Source organism: Nelusetta ayraudi, unplaced genomic scaffold (assembly GCF_046127955.1).
Source record: "Nelusetta ayraudi isolate G7.1 ecotype Tasmania unplaced genomic scaffold, CSIRO-AGI_Nayr_v1 ptg000042l, whole genome shotgun sequence".
Taxonomy (NCBI): Eukaryota; Metazoa; Chordata; class Actinopteri; order Tetraodontiformes; family Monacanthidae; genus Nelusetta; species Nelusetta ayraudi.
In genome coordinates, this window is record NW_027466092.1 from 4338656 (window position 1) to 4352800 (window position 14145).

General features: G+C 49.2%; 1 protein-coding gene across 1 annotated transcript; it reads right to left on the reverse strand.

The window, feature by feature from the left end:
- Window positions 1-505: 505 nt before the first annotated feature.
- Window positions 506-4159, reverse strand: tob1b (transducer of ERBB2, 1b). The gene is made up of 2 exons (XM_076033763.1): window positions 3924-4159; window positions 506-2787 (listed from the first exon to the last, which is right to left on the reverse strand). Exon 2 carries the CDS (start codon window positions 2608-2610, stop codon window positions 1522-1524), a length of 1089 nt encoding a protein of 362 aa, XP_075889878.1. The 5' UTR covers window positions 2611-2787; window positions 3924-4159; the 3' UTR covers window positions 506-1521.
- Window positions 4160-14145: the final 9986 nt, after the last annotated feature.

The window sequence follows — 14145 nt, forward strand, 5'->3', positions numbered from 1 at the left end:
TACGGCAATGGAAGCAACGCAGCCAAGTAGTTGTTACATGATGTGAAAAGAACAGACGATGGAAAATTACTTCATATATTTACGGGAAAATGTACTTTTCCCAAGTATGGTTGGACCCTGACGGTCCACCGCTGGTGGGTTCTGTCCTGACTGACGTGCCAAAATCTCAGCACAGCATTTTGGAAATTGTAGTATTAGCGGTACATGTGCTGTATAACACTGGCAGGAGGGCTCTCGTCATTTGGTTTTGCCTCGCGGGCCAAATATAATTACACTGCGGGCCAGAGTTTGACACCTCTGCCCCAAGTTAACGCTACGCAGACTTGATGTTGTCATGCAGGCACGTTGCACAGCAGTGGAGACTTCACCGCCAGCTGCCCCCGGCAGTGGCAAAGCTGGTCATGTGACGCAGGCGACGCTATCAGCCCGACGGCAAAGTCTGCTCCTCCCGGTTAAACATTAATCCGCTGAAAAGTCAGCAAGAAATAAGTCAGCTGTCCACAGATCATGTTCAACTGTCATTTATTTTATTAAAAAGACCAGGGTGCAAATATGAAATTAAAAAAAATAAAGACAAGCATATCATTTTTAAGCATTTAATACAAACTTAACAATATAAACTATTTCAGTCCCTCTTGACATGTAAGACACTGACTCAAAATACTTTGTTATACCGTATTTTCTTTTTTTTTTTTTTTTTATCAAGTATTGCACAATGTAGGTACAAAATTAATATTCATACGATTACATTTTTGTCCATAGTATAGCAAAAATCTTTTGAACCTCTTAACAGAAAATACAATCTGTCTCTCCGAAAAAGCAAATATTCCTACGCTTGAATTCCAACACTAAGGAATACTCTGTACACAATCTTGAGAATATTTGACTTTTTTTTTTTTTCTTCAAAGATGGATTTATTTAACAATTATCTTTTTAAAAAAAAGAGAGAGAAAAAATAAGGAAAAGCTGCTGCAGCCATCACAGATCACTGGAGTAGTAAAAAGATATAAATGCAACACCATGTCATAGAAACAATATATACTCTGATATCTTACAAACTCTGTACTAAATTAAATTATACAATTAGAAAAAGACCAAGTAACCCCACTTAGTAGTGCCAATTCATAAAAATTAGCCTCATCTTACCACCTGTAAAATACTGTAAGAGGCCAAAACTTGAAGCTTGTATTTTTTTTTTTTTCCTTTTTAAGTTTTTGGAGAATCTTCAACACAGTAAAAAAAAAATGTTGTGCTTGGTTGGCCAAGAGGAAAAAAGAAAAACAACGATGCATGTTGAATTGGAGTAACCAAGCTTGGATGTGTTTGTACAACAGCCTCTCAGTACAAACAAACTCAAGGGGGGGGTGGGCACAGTAAAAACACCCTCGGGCACATGCGCTTTTGACTGACTAGACACTAAATCCTTGAAAAGTCCAGTTGCTAACGTGAGTGTGCGCGTTTTGTTTTCGTTCTTCCTTCTCTTGCAGCCGCCGTCGTTCATAAATAACATCCTGGCCGAGTTCAGTTAGCCATGACCGGCTGGAATTGCTGGTTAGAATACTGCATGTTGCTCAGACTGAAGTTGAGGCCGTCCACGAGGGACTTGTCGTTCAGGCTTCCGTAGGCCGCGAACACGTCAAAGGCATTGCTGTAGTGCAGCGGGCCGAGGCCGAGGGAGCCCTCGCCGCTGAACACGGCGCCGGGGCTGGCCTGGCCCTGCAGGCTGGCCTGGCCCTGCAGGCTGGGGAACACAAACTCCTTGGCGTTGGGCGACAGCGCAGACGCCGCCTTCTGCTGCTGCTGCTGCTGCTGCTGCTGCTGCTGGCCCAGGCCCAGCCCGTACAGCGAGTGCATGGAGGTGGAGATGGCTTTATGCTTCAGCAGGGTGTTGACATTCAGACCGAGGTTGTTGGTGGGGGAGGTGCGCGCTACCGCCTTGCTGCTGCCACCGCCGCCGCCGCCGCCACTGTTGCTGCCACCGCCGCCGCTGGCGTTGCCGCCACCGCCGCCGCCGCGGCCGCTGCTCTTCATCTTGGTGGAGCCGAACTTGGTGGCGGCGAAGGTGGCGGTGGTGAAGGTCAGGGGCTGGGTGGAGCGCGGCATGAAGGAGGGGCTGACGGCGGCCGACTGGCCGAAGGGCGGCGAGGGCGAGCTGGACTCGGAGGAGGCGCCCGCCGGGTCGCTGATGGGCATGAAGACCTGCGCCTCGGGGTTGAAGCTGTTCTTGATCTCCTTGTCCAGCTCCGAGCCGTTCTCGTTGTTGTCGTCCACGTACAGCACCTTGACCGGCCCCTTCTCGCCGATCTGGTAGGAGACCTCGAAGGGGTCGATCCACACGCTGAGGTCCTGCGGGAGGTTATTCCGGACGTCCTCGATGTCCAGGCCGCTCTCCTTGGCCGCCTGCTCCACCACGGGGTCCACCTTCTCCCCCACGTGGATGCAGCGGAAGCCCGAGCCCTTGTACGGCTTGTCCGGGTACCAGTGGCCCTCGTACTTCTTCTTCAGCTGCCGCTCCAGCTCCTCGCCGAAGATGTTGACGCGCCGCCGCGGCAGCTTGTTGTACAGGTAGGAGATGATGAAGTTGAGCGCTACTTGGATTTCCAGCTGCATCGCTGCTTCCGTGGCCGGTCGTCTCCCGTGGCAGAGTCACTGTTTGCGAGCGTCGCGAGAACCTCCAAGGCGGCCGTGCCCGACGTGGTGAGAAAAGCGAGCGCGCCCTGCTGCTGCTGCTGCTGCTGCTGCTGCCAAAGCGAACGTCCTTTCTGCAACAGGCTTGGGTTCGCAATCCTACAAACCAAAAAGAGAGACAAAGAAGAAGATGGAAAAAAAGCCTTTAGTGTATGCAAGCAGGATTCCAGTGTTTACGACGGTCCGAGCAGGAGCTTCACATTCTGTATTCAGCAGCAGCAGCAGCAGCAGCAGCGCTGTTCCTCAGCCCTACAATATCAACAGCTATAAATAAACACCGGCCACTGACTCAGTGACAGTGTCAGCAGTGAGTGTGTTCCCCAGTGTGTGTGTGTGTGTGTGTGTGTGTGACAGAAATACGCAAGCGTGCTTTGACCTCTGGCGCAGGGCGGTGCATCTGATAGCAGGTGTCAATAGGCAGGAGGATTTTCAATTGCCTCGAGCTCGGCACGCACCACCCGGAGGGCCGGAGAGAGGGAGGGACGTGTCGGGGCAAAGCTCCCCCGCGTCGACGGGAAAACAACCCGACAGAATGTCCCTTCTCCGGCGGAGCGGCTGTTCCTACGGCTTTCCGCCGCTGAGTGGAGCGGCACGGGCGGGCGAGCGGGCGAGAATCGCTGTTGCATAATCATCATTCAAAGTCTGACCACGGCCGTGAAAGCCGCTTCCTCCATTCGGGCTCAACGTCGCCGACGGCTGGCTGTCAAACCACGACGGCGGCGGCGGCGGCGGGGGTTGGCGAGGGGCGAGAGAAGCGCTGCGCCTGCCGTCCGAGCGGCATTAGCCGTGAAAGGCAACTTAATGAAGGGTGTGAACGGAGGGGCAATAGAGCTAGCGCTGGCTATTATCTTTGACGCTACGTACGGGTAAATAATTGTTGGAGCTCGAAGCCGCAGCTGATTTCTCAGCGGTGACGTCGAGTGTCACACAGCACAGGGCTGGTAAGACAGCGGAGACAAACAGCGGAGACACTGTCATCAGCGAGAGGAAGAGGAGGAGGAGGAGGGAGAAAAAGATGATAAGCTTTAATCTGGACCGAGCCACCGTGTTAGATCAATGGACAGCTACGTAGCATTTGAATTAGCTTCGTCGGCACCAGCTTTGCACAATCGGGCAGCGGTTCAAAGAGCGATGCCCACAAATGACAACGGGTGACATTTCGAGGAGCAGCGCTGTTAAAACCAAAACACATGTCCAACATTCCATTTGTGTTAAGAAAGCTTGTATTTACTTACATGGAAATGCACAGGAGGTCCTTCTTGCGCTCAACCGCAGTCTGTTCCAGCAAACTTGCAAAGCTTTTAATGTCAGGTGATTATGTGTATATAAAAAGGTGTGTCTATGATGCTCCACGATGATTATTGTTTATTTTTAGTCTCCAGCGGGGTTTAATAATTCCAATTTTCAGCCTACCAAGCGTCACTCCCCTCAGTCCGGGAGTTTTTACAACTCTGCCCTGTAAAACTTGGGCTGCTCTGCCTATATAGCAGCCCTCCGCCACGGACATGTAGGAGGTGGTGATGCGGCTTCCAGAGGTCAACACCCAGCTACGCGCTCCTATTGGCTAGGAACATGTCGTCATCAGCCAACGCCTCAACTGCGGCTGTGATTGGACTGAACCGCTGCCAATCAAGCACTGGCGTTCTATTTACGGTAGTGCTTCGCCTTTCATGTGCCGGGGACTATTTTATTCGGTCACGTTTCTCCTGAAATAGCCTTCTGAGGCGCTGTTTCGGTTAAAAATGCATTTACTGCGCCACACCTAAATTCAGCCTGGCGCTAACGTGGCTGGCGCAAACAGACGGCCACATTTGACTTAAATACCGTCAAGCCCTATTAGAGGTCCTCTGAGCTCATAGATTTTGCTCTGTCATGCACGGTGTCTTGATACAAAACAAGCCCTTTGTGGCGATAAAGCTCGGCAGTCTGTAAAACATACGCTGCCTGTCACATTCAGTCAGCACTGAAAACCAACAACCACGTCCCTGCTCCTATCATTAGAGGGTTAAACGGAGCTGAGTCGTCACTGGCGGAGGGACACACCTGTCACCGGTTGTGTTGCTGCTCTTCACCAATGACATTTTGATGTTCCTTCCCTGAGCCTGCTGTAAATCTGTAAGTCCCCCCCCCCCCCCCTTTCTCCCCAGTGCGGTGCCCTATGATACAGCACAATTTCCTCCGCTTTTCAGCAAAACAGATGGAATCCCATAATTGCCATCTGCGTAAATATTGACATTACCCCACCACCCCACGTCCCACCCCAGCCCACCCCGACTGTGTACCTGAGATCAAACTCGTGGCATTCTCAAGCCTGTGGACTGTGAAAGTGAATTGTTACACAATGGTTCCAGCTGCTCTCTCTGCAGCGTCTGCGTGCCGGCTTCCTGTTCCCCAGCAGCTGTGCGGTGCAGAGTTTAAGCTCACTCCTGTCAGGCCCGAGGTGTTCGACGCTCCAGCCACTTTCTTTCCTAACATGGACTCTTGCAGAGTGTGTTTGCACAATAAACACAATGCTGCGTGAATTATACAGCTGGGGGAGCGTGGAGGGGTGGCTGGGCATTGGAGGAGGAAGAGGAGGAGGAGGAGGAAAGGCGGGCTGTTCCTTGAAGAGGGAGGCTTAGATCAAAGTGTATCCTGTGTGAAAAGCACACGCTAATAGAGCTGAGTTTGTAGAGCTCTTTGTTTTTAAGAGACTCTCTTGAGAAATCAGCAGGGAGGTCCGATGTAATTTCAGCAGTGTATATGACTGCTTTGAATCAATATTAATTTAGTTTGATAGTTGTGGTGCAAGTTATTTTCCTTCCTAAATCACGACGGCGGGGAATGGACACATTTCTTTCCTCTGTCTCCCCTGACCTGAAAGAGAGGGCGTGGAAGGATTCAGAATACATTATTCAGTACAGCAAACAGCAGAAAGGCCTTAGAAATCCATGTAGTTGGACAGTCTTTTTCACCTCCCTCTGAGCCGCTGAATTATTTCCTTTCACAGGCATGTTTGTGGAAAAGCAATATTTGATATGTAAACAAACCCCTTCCACAATACCTGGAAATTAAAGGGAAAGTGCATGTTTCTCATGTTTTTTGTTTGGTGTCAGTGGCCCATCCCAGATAGCTCCATGTTATTACTTAAAATAATCTACAGACCGTGTTGTTAACAGTTTAATGTGGAAACTATTTATCTTTCTTTTCCCCTGAAGTGATTGCAGTGCCATGCACATGTGCATCAAATAAATCAAACATTCAAAATGTTTACTGCTCTGCTTGGACAATATGTCTATGTACAATATGTAATCAAGATCTTAGGGTTATCCTGAGAGAGTTTGTTAGGATATTAGAGAGGCTCCCAAAGACTTAATGTAGAGTAAAGTCCTCAACTCTACATCACACAAAGCATCAAAGGGGTATTGTTTTTTTTCTGAAGTATTCAGGGTATTCTGAAGATTCTGAAGTGGCTTCCCTTTCCAGCAAAGCTACCACAACAAGCCCGTTCAGTTGCAATCAGTGTGATTGTCTGGAACAAAAATAACCCCCCCCCCAAAAAAAATAAACTGCCTCCACATTGCTAGTATGAATGATTTAACGCGACAGGAGAAAACATTTTTTTTCCTAGTATAACGTCAGAGACTTGGTTGAATCGCAATTATTTTATCGACATTTGAATAATACGTTTAGTCCGAAGCTATAGCGGCAACCTGGAGACCTTGTCAACGGTACCAACCCACCGCTAAACACGGTCGGGTCCTGGCTGGAGGGCTACAACATGCTGCAGGCAAAACGGAGAGTTGTTCAAGCTCCAGATTGAGCCTCAGCAGGGGCGAGAGCTGAGGCCCCCCCCCACTGTAGGCGATCTGGCGTGATGGATGACCCGCCCAAAAACCCAACACACCGCAGGGGCATTGGAGACGCACCAAGGCCACCAGAGCAGGACGGCCTTTTCTTTTCCTCCCAGCGGATGGAAAAAAAGTGCGACTTGCTTCACGACGGGAGTGTGTGTGTGTGTGTGTGTGTGTGTGTGTGTGTGTGTGTGTGTGTGTGTGTGTGTAGGGGGCGGCGTTGGGGGGGCACTAATTCAACGGAGAGCCACTTTTCCCAGCGCTGTAAGAAACACCCTGAGCAGGTCCAGAATCCTTGGTGCTCACTCGGTACACACAGTGTGCTGTGTGAGTGTTGGTTCAGGCCGTCGGGTAGGTGGCGCTTCATAGTGACCTTTTTTGTTACTCTCCAGCGGGGTGAGGGTGAGGGTGGAGGCGGGGGCGTGGGTGGGGGCAGAGCTGCTGAGTGGGTGAGTTTCCTCCCCTTGTTGTGAGAGCGGCCTGTGCAGTACCCGGAAGCAAACAAAGATAATGAAGTGCGATGTTTTGCCATGACTCACGCAAATGTTTCAGTGAAGTCGGCGCACACACAGACATTTTCCCATCCCGCTTCCTCACGGAGGTGTGGAATCCCGAAGCCTGCGCCGAACTCGGGCCGGAGCGCACGAGTGCTGTGACGCACTCGCTACCCGGGAGGCTCAACGTGCCTGGTCTGTGGTGCGCGTTGTTTGCTTAAGTGGAGAGTCAATGGTTCCGGCACAACCAAACTGAGGTAGAAGCCTCAGGACCGCTCTCGTGCCGTGTAATGAAAGTTGTCACGCGCGGCGTTTTATTTCTCTCTGGTTATTTGAGTGACGGCCAGAGAGCCGGAGGAGCTTTATTAGACGCCGCTCTTTCCGGCAGACTTCAAAGCTCAAACAATGATGGGGAAGGTGGCTGGGCTCTTTCATCACGTCTTGCCATGTGAGCCTCTCCTGATATTTCTTCAAGCCGCGATTTTTCACCGGTGGGACAAACCTGGGATTTTCTTTATTACACTTTCCAATTTTTGGTTATGGTATCTCGCGTCGCACGGTCTTGTGTGGCTGCTTCTTTCATTAGACTGAGACCAGGTTTAATTCAAAATTCAAGGCAGAGTAGGCCACCGCTACAAACAAGTACTCGTAGGTTTTTCAGGTTCTTTAATAAACCAGGTCTTCCTGAAGGGGGTGGCTTGTCTTTGAAATCTTTTGGTTTTAACATTGTGTGACCTTCAGAAATGTTTCCCGACATAATAATAATAATAATAATAATAATAAATCCACATTGCGCTTTCCATTAGGACCAAATTTCAATAAAACTACGTTTTTGCTAAGGTTTTTGACCTTCCAGACAAAGCAAAGGTTTCCAAATTTGATATGTTGAGTGCTAGCGAGTGAGGTCACACTGAGAAGTCGCTCTGTCAAAAATGTTGAAGCACTTTCATTTATAATAATGGGGTCCCCTTGTAAGCATGCGGCTGTATCGTGACCATGGATCTGCTTGACGTTTTCACTCGTCACGGAACAGGAAAGATGACGGTGAGATGAAGTGGGACATTAGAAGTGACATTAATTAATGATCTCTTACTTGATCTCACACAAATGGCCTTCAAAATAAAAGATGTAAACTTGAAGTCTTTTCAGATCCTAGAACAGTTTCATCATAAGGCCTTAATCCCAAACAGCTCAGTGGTTTCCATGTTAGCATCAGACGCGACCACCTCGACCAACAGAAGGGCTCTCTTGTCCCGCCGTCTCACGCATGCAGACGTTCTGTTCTTCAAATGTGATCCCAAAAGGGGGCTCAAAGTGCCACCGCTGCGCGTTTCAAATACAGTGGCGGCGGAGGCGGCGTCCAATTAGTATTCACAGCGGAGCCGTGGCAGCAATCTAAGATTGCGCTGCCCGCTGGAATTTATGGCTCCGTGCACGCAAGCGCGCACGCATCTGCTTTGTTCCAAACCCTAAATTCTGTCCGGTTAAAGGTTGTTAAACTCTCCGAGATTAACCACGTGCACGGGGAGATTTAATCGGCGGCTCACGTCAGCTGTTTGCGCGGAGAAATCTTTGTCTCGTTTGAGAAAGAAGAAGAAGAGGAGGAAGAAGAAAGACGAGCCCTCTTCCAGTTCAGGGTCGTCCTGCACCTGTTTTGTGTTTGCGAGTGCTGAGGCAGTCGTGGGGGGGGGGGCTTTTTTTTCTCACCGGTGCTGGGAATGTCGGCCGCAGTAACATTCGCCATGGCCGCATCCGCATACAAAAGCAGATATTTCCCAGCCCTCGGGTTAAAGCCGCAGTTTACATGCCAGCATACACCCAGCACCGCCGGCGCGCCTGGAGCCACGTTTGCGTGGAAGGAAAGCATATTCCTGCCATGTAGCGCCCAGCGGTTTTGTATTAGCGATGGGGGGGGCGGTTGTGGCGTTTTGACCCCTGGAAAGATTCAGATGAAGCCATCTGGAGGAGACGGAAGGTTACACAATAGGGGATCAGCTGCACTCCTCCCATTTAAATACCATTCCGCTCCGCTATCGGGGCTTAGCGTCCGAGGATTATGTTTTTGCATGCCAGGTGCTGTGTCATGAATCAGGGCGGACAGAACAGAGGAGCATTAGCGCTTAATAACACAAGCATGGCACGCAGATGAGAGTCCCCGAGTCCCCAGCCTCAGACACGGCACGACGGGGGCACGGCCGTGCCCCCGCATTCACGTTGGCATCGACGTTGGCTTTTTCTTTTCTTTTTTTCTCACTGAGAAATTCAATTATGCCATGAAATGAACAGCCAGTGCTTGTGGATAGAATGGCTTCTCGAGTGAGAGCCATCCATCGCAGCCAGAGTGTGTCACATTTCCATGAATACTGAATGGAGTGTGCTACAGTAGGCCGGCCACCCCTCCCCTCCCCCACACCCCCTCCCCCTTCCCGCCGTGATTTGTATGTTTACCTGCCTCCCCCCAGCTCCCCTCATCCTCGGACCGTTCCCCCTCAAAACAAGGTTTCTGCACCCCGACTCCTCGCCGGCTGCGTGGCTGAGATCCAGGTGATCAGCAGTTTCACTTTGGTTGATTTGAGCAAGAGAGACGGTGCATATTAGTAAAACAAAAAAAAATTGTAAATACGCCAGAGTTAGCCCGAAAGCTGCAGTTTTAATCTGCAGTCCCCAACGCCATGGTGTTATGAACAGCTTCCTGAGGGTAGAAACAGTACATTTAAAAGATAAAACATAAGTAGATCTAGGCACATATACAGTGAGCAGACAGGACAAGCGTTTAGCAGGAAGGGTGTCGCATCGGGGCTTAAAAGAGGTTACGTTAATCATAGGTGGTTAAAAAGACACAGACTGGGACAGGACAAGTGAGACATGTTGGCAGACAGCATCCAGCACCCAGACATGACATGCAGGTGTAGGACAGGACATTTCAGTGTCAGTGTTAATGGAACACTTAGCTCTCTGGCCGCTCAAAACCAAAAAATAAAAAAATAAATCCAAGCATCACTCGGAAGCCCTTCTCACAAGAACTGCCATTAATTCAAATGCACAGTTGGTGTTTTGCAGCTATTGAGAAGCCCTCCATGCCTCTTTAACAGAAATTATGTCAGCGTCGTCATGGCAACTAGTCTTACACATCCGTCCTGCGCTCTTACGCAGTTTGTTCCACGGTTTGTACTCATATGTCTAGAGAGCTGTGTTTTTGTCTGTCGTCTTTTAGATGTCAACAATTTTGAGTTTATTTTTGCTTTTTTGTTTTTTTTAAAGTTGAGGCTTTTTCTTCCGCTGCTTTCGGCCTTCGCTAACAGCTGACCAGGGAAACGCAGGCGGTGGGACTGATAAACTAGACGCGGCGATCACTCGTGTGTGCACAGTGCAATAACGAGGTCCGCTCGCTCCCCAGTTCACTCTCGCTAATGTAAACGTCCAAATGGGGGGCGGGCAAATTGTTTGTTGAATATTAAGCGGCGCGCCCAGGTAAAAGCCACGTCTTGATGGAGACAAATGCTCGCAGGCCACCACAGCTCTCATCCAGCCAGCAGCAGCAGCAGCAGCAGCAGCAGCAGCAGCAGCAGCAGCAGCAGCAGCAGTCAGCGCCGCCTGCTTCACGGAGCTGACACAGTGCGTCGGGGTAGCCGGAGACGGCAGAGCCATATTCCGCTGATGGATGTCTTTTGATAGAAATGGAGAAAGGTGATAAGCTGGCCAATAAAAAAAAAAGAAAAGAACACTGAGGCGAGGAAGAGTGGTGCAGAAAAAACAGTGTTTTCGGGGGCCTTGCAGGAGCGAAGGCGACTGCATCAGCAGCTCGATGCCGCGATCTCCGGGGAGGAAGAGTAATTGTGACATCGCTCTTTGGCTGGGAATTGCTACTCAGTGCAATTCAGCACAGTAATCAGAAAGCACTGGGGTGAACAGCGCCGTTGGATCAATTCTGTCCATTACATCGACGCCAGTAACGGACAGAAGCGGCGACGGCGAGCTGCGACGCACCTTTGAGGTCGAAGGTTTTCCCCCTCCTCAGGTGACGCTGAGCCTCGGCCGTCCGGGTTCCCCACCCCGGCCATCGTGCTGCGGAGAACCACTCGACTTGAACCGAGAGCGGACGCGGCTCCCGGTGTCCCGGTGCTCAGGCTCGCTGCGGAGCTAATGGCGCACGTCGCTGCCCTTTGTTTTCGCGCCGCTGCATTGTTCCCACACCAGTGCGCAGCAGTGTCCAGCTGCGACGCTGCAGATTGCTCTCAAAGGCCACTCATTGTTTCGTCCTCAGCTTTCAAACTGCACAAGTAGGACCGGCGGCATTTTTGAGTCACACCCCGCGTCACCGCATCAGAGGCCCACCGTAGACCCAGCGATCGTTCGTGCGCGTTTTTGTCTGACAATCATAGATTTTCTGTATTCGACATTTAGTTTGCTAAGTGAACAAAAAAAGCAAATCTTTTTTTCATTCGGCCCTGTCTCGTCAAGCATAAAACTTTGGCTGTATTGGCCAGTTTTAAGTTAGAAACTTGTAGATAGGAGGTGTATTTTATTGCAAAGGAATAATCCCCCAAACCGCTGACGGGGCGCTCTGCCATTTGTCAAAAGCTGAAGGCACTGAAAAATATTCACCCCAACTTTCCTGCGGCGGTGACAGAAGTGTCTGAGATGAATGTGTTCCAACGGGGCAGCATAAAACCAAAGAACACCTCGATGGTTGGTTCAAGCTGGGGGGGGGGGGACATAGTTATTCGTTTTTTACAATGGCACTTTGGCTGTCAACAACGATGTGTTGGTCAGAGAAAGAAAAACTCAGAATAACTCTGATTTGAAGCCGGTTTGAATGGCAACTCTATTCGGTAAAGAGCACTTGGAGGGTGCACCTAATAAAGCGGCCAGTAAGTGTCTATATAAATACACATACAGCTTCAAGTTTGGAGGTGTTGTGTGTTCGCCAAACCCAGTGGTTATTTCAGTTACCGTTCCGTTCTGACCTCTGACCCCTGACATCAACAAGGCAACAACGCCTCTCACTGGATATTTCCTATTTTAAAAGCCATTCTCTGCAAACCCTAGAGATTCACACTGAACTTCATCACGTCTACAAAGCCACGTGATTTGCCCGATGAACTGTTTGCGCTAACCCAGCGCTTGGGCATTGTACCTCATAAATTGTCCAGCGAGTATCTACTTATGTCATAAAATCATTATTCCATCATATCGTGGCTAACTCTGATTAGCCGAGAGGCAGGGCTGTGGACGAGCAGGGTTGAAGTATAAAGGCAATCAAGGACACACACAGAAGAGGCTCGTCCTTCAACTGGTGGCCCGGGACGCCCGACGGCAATTTGGGAACCCAACCCAGTGATAAAAGTAAGGAAACAATTGTGTACCTAGCATGTGTTTATGTAGCATATTAAAAAGAAATTGACGTTTGAGAACCTTGAGAGTCGGTTTCTTATTCCTAAAAGGAACATATACATACAATCAGACTTTGGTGCTTTATTTGCAGCATAGTGCCGTCTGCACACCGAGCGCTGCTAATCGTAAAGCTATGTTGCAGTTATATTTAGTGTAGCTTTGCACTTATTGTGTATGAAAGGGCTTTCTGTCCTCTGGACTAACACTTGGGCAAGCCAATCGTATGTGTGGTACACAAAAGCACTGACTGTTCCACATGAATGAGAGTGAAAGTGCATCACGCCTTGAGTCGGCCATCGACAATCTAGTAACTGCCAATCAAAGTAATCTTCAACCCAGAGTGACTATCGGAGCATCTCCATGTGGTAGTGTTGTAGTTACGACCGCACCAACCGAGGCCAAGACATTATCAAGACTGGAGAGTATTGAGATCAAGACAAGACCTAGACTGTATGTATCAAAGAAAAACCACAGCCAGACAGAAGAAATGAGCAGCATCTTTCTTTTCAATTCAAGCTTGCTTCTACATAAATGGAACAGTAACATTTCCTTTCAGCAAGGAATCTATTAATAATTTTCTTTCGCATTTTGCTGCTTTCCCAGCTATTAAAAAAAAAAAAAAAGACGTAGCTTCATAAAATAAAAAAATAAAAAAATAATGAACTGAATGATTTAACTCAAAATGAACAAAATGCGTTAAAAAAAAATCTTTAATAAAATCCACTCATCTCACTCATGGTGCTTTTGAAAGACCTCAAAGTTCTGCATGGCTCTAGGTGGTTAAACAAAAGCTTCCTTTTCATTTGTTATCTGTCACTGCAGTGTTGACTGAGTCTCAACCGGTCTTCCGTCCAGTCCGAGACCGAGACAAGACCAAATAAAAAAAAGCCTCAGAGTCCGAGAGGAGACCAAGACCTTTAAAAAGAGGCCTTGAGACCAAGACCAATCTTGAGAACTGTGTCACTACTATGTTGCACTGATGACGTGTGAGCCTTTTCACAAACACCAAGCTTCTAAACTGACATACACTGACAACACACCCTCAGGTTTGACTTAAAAATCAACAGTGGCTCCGGTTTCCAGCGGGCTGCTTCCAAGTCTTGAGCAGAAAACCTTGTGAATACTCGCTGAAGTTCACTCCACTCGGTGGTTGGGTCACCCTCCCCAGCGTCCCCTCGCCATCCCAAACAAACGTCATGTGCCCGCCTTTGTTACGCCACCTCCTGTAAGCGCAACACAAAAGGGCCGCACAAGGGCACTCCAGTGCTCACCGTGCACAATGCAGCTGAGCTGTGTCAATCCCACAAAGCTGCTGGTGTTGGGAAATTTCCACCGGCCAGTGGCACACAGGGAGCCAGTCTTCACACACACACACACACACACACGGGCGCACACACACACACACACACACACACAAACGATCGCTTCGCTTACACCATGAGACGGCGGATATTCCTGCATCCTGGTTACTGATGTAATGCAATTAGTTCTACTGCGTGTAGACGGACAAACACGGCTTAATTCCTCTAATTTTGCTTTGGTTCACGTCACATCTGTGGCACAACATCTCGACACGCAAATCCTTTGCTTTGCTTGCAAAAAAAATGGCCTTCACTGACAAACAGTTGTAGGGCTGGCAAAGGTCAAGCGGCATGTCGGCGCTAATCTCTAATTGACAAAATAAGTGAAAGATGGATTGAATTTGCAGACTTGCTGCTGGGAGTCTTACTGTCCTC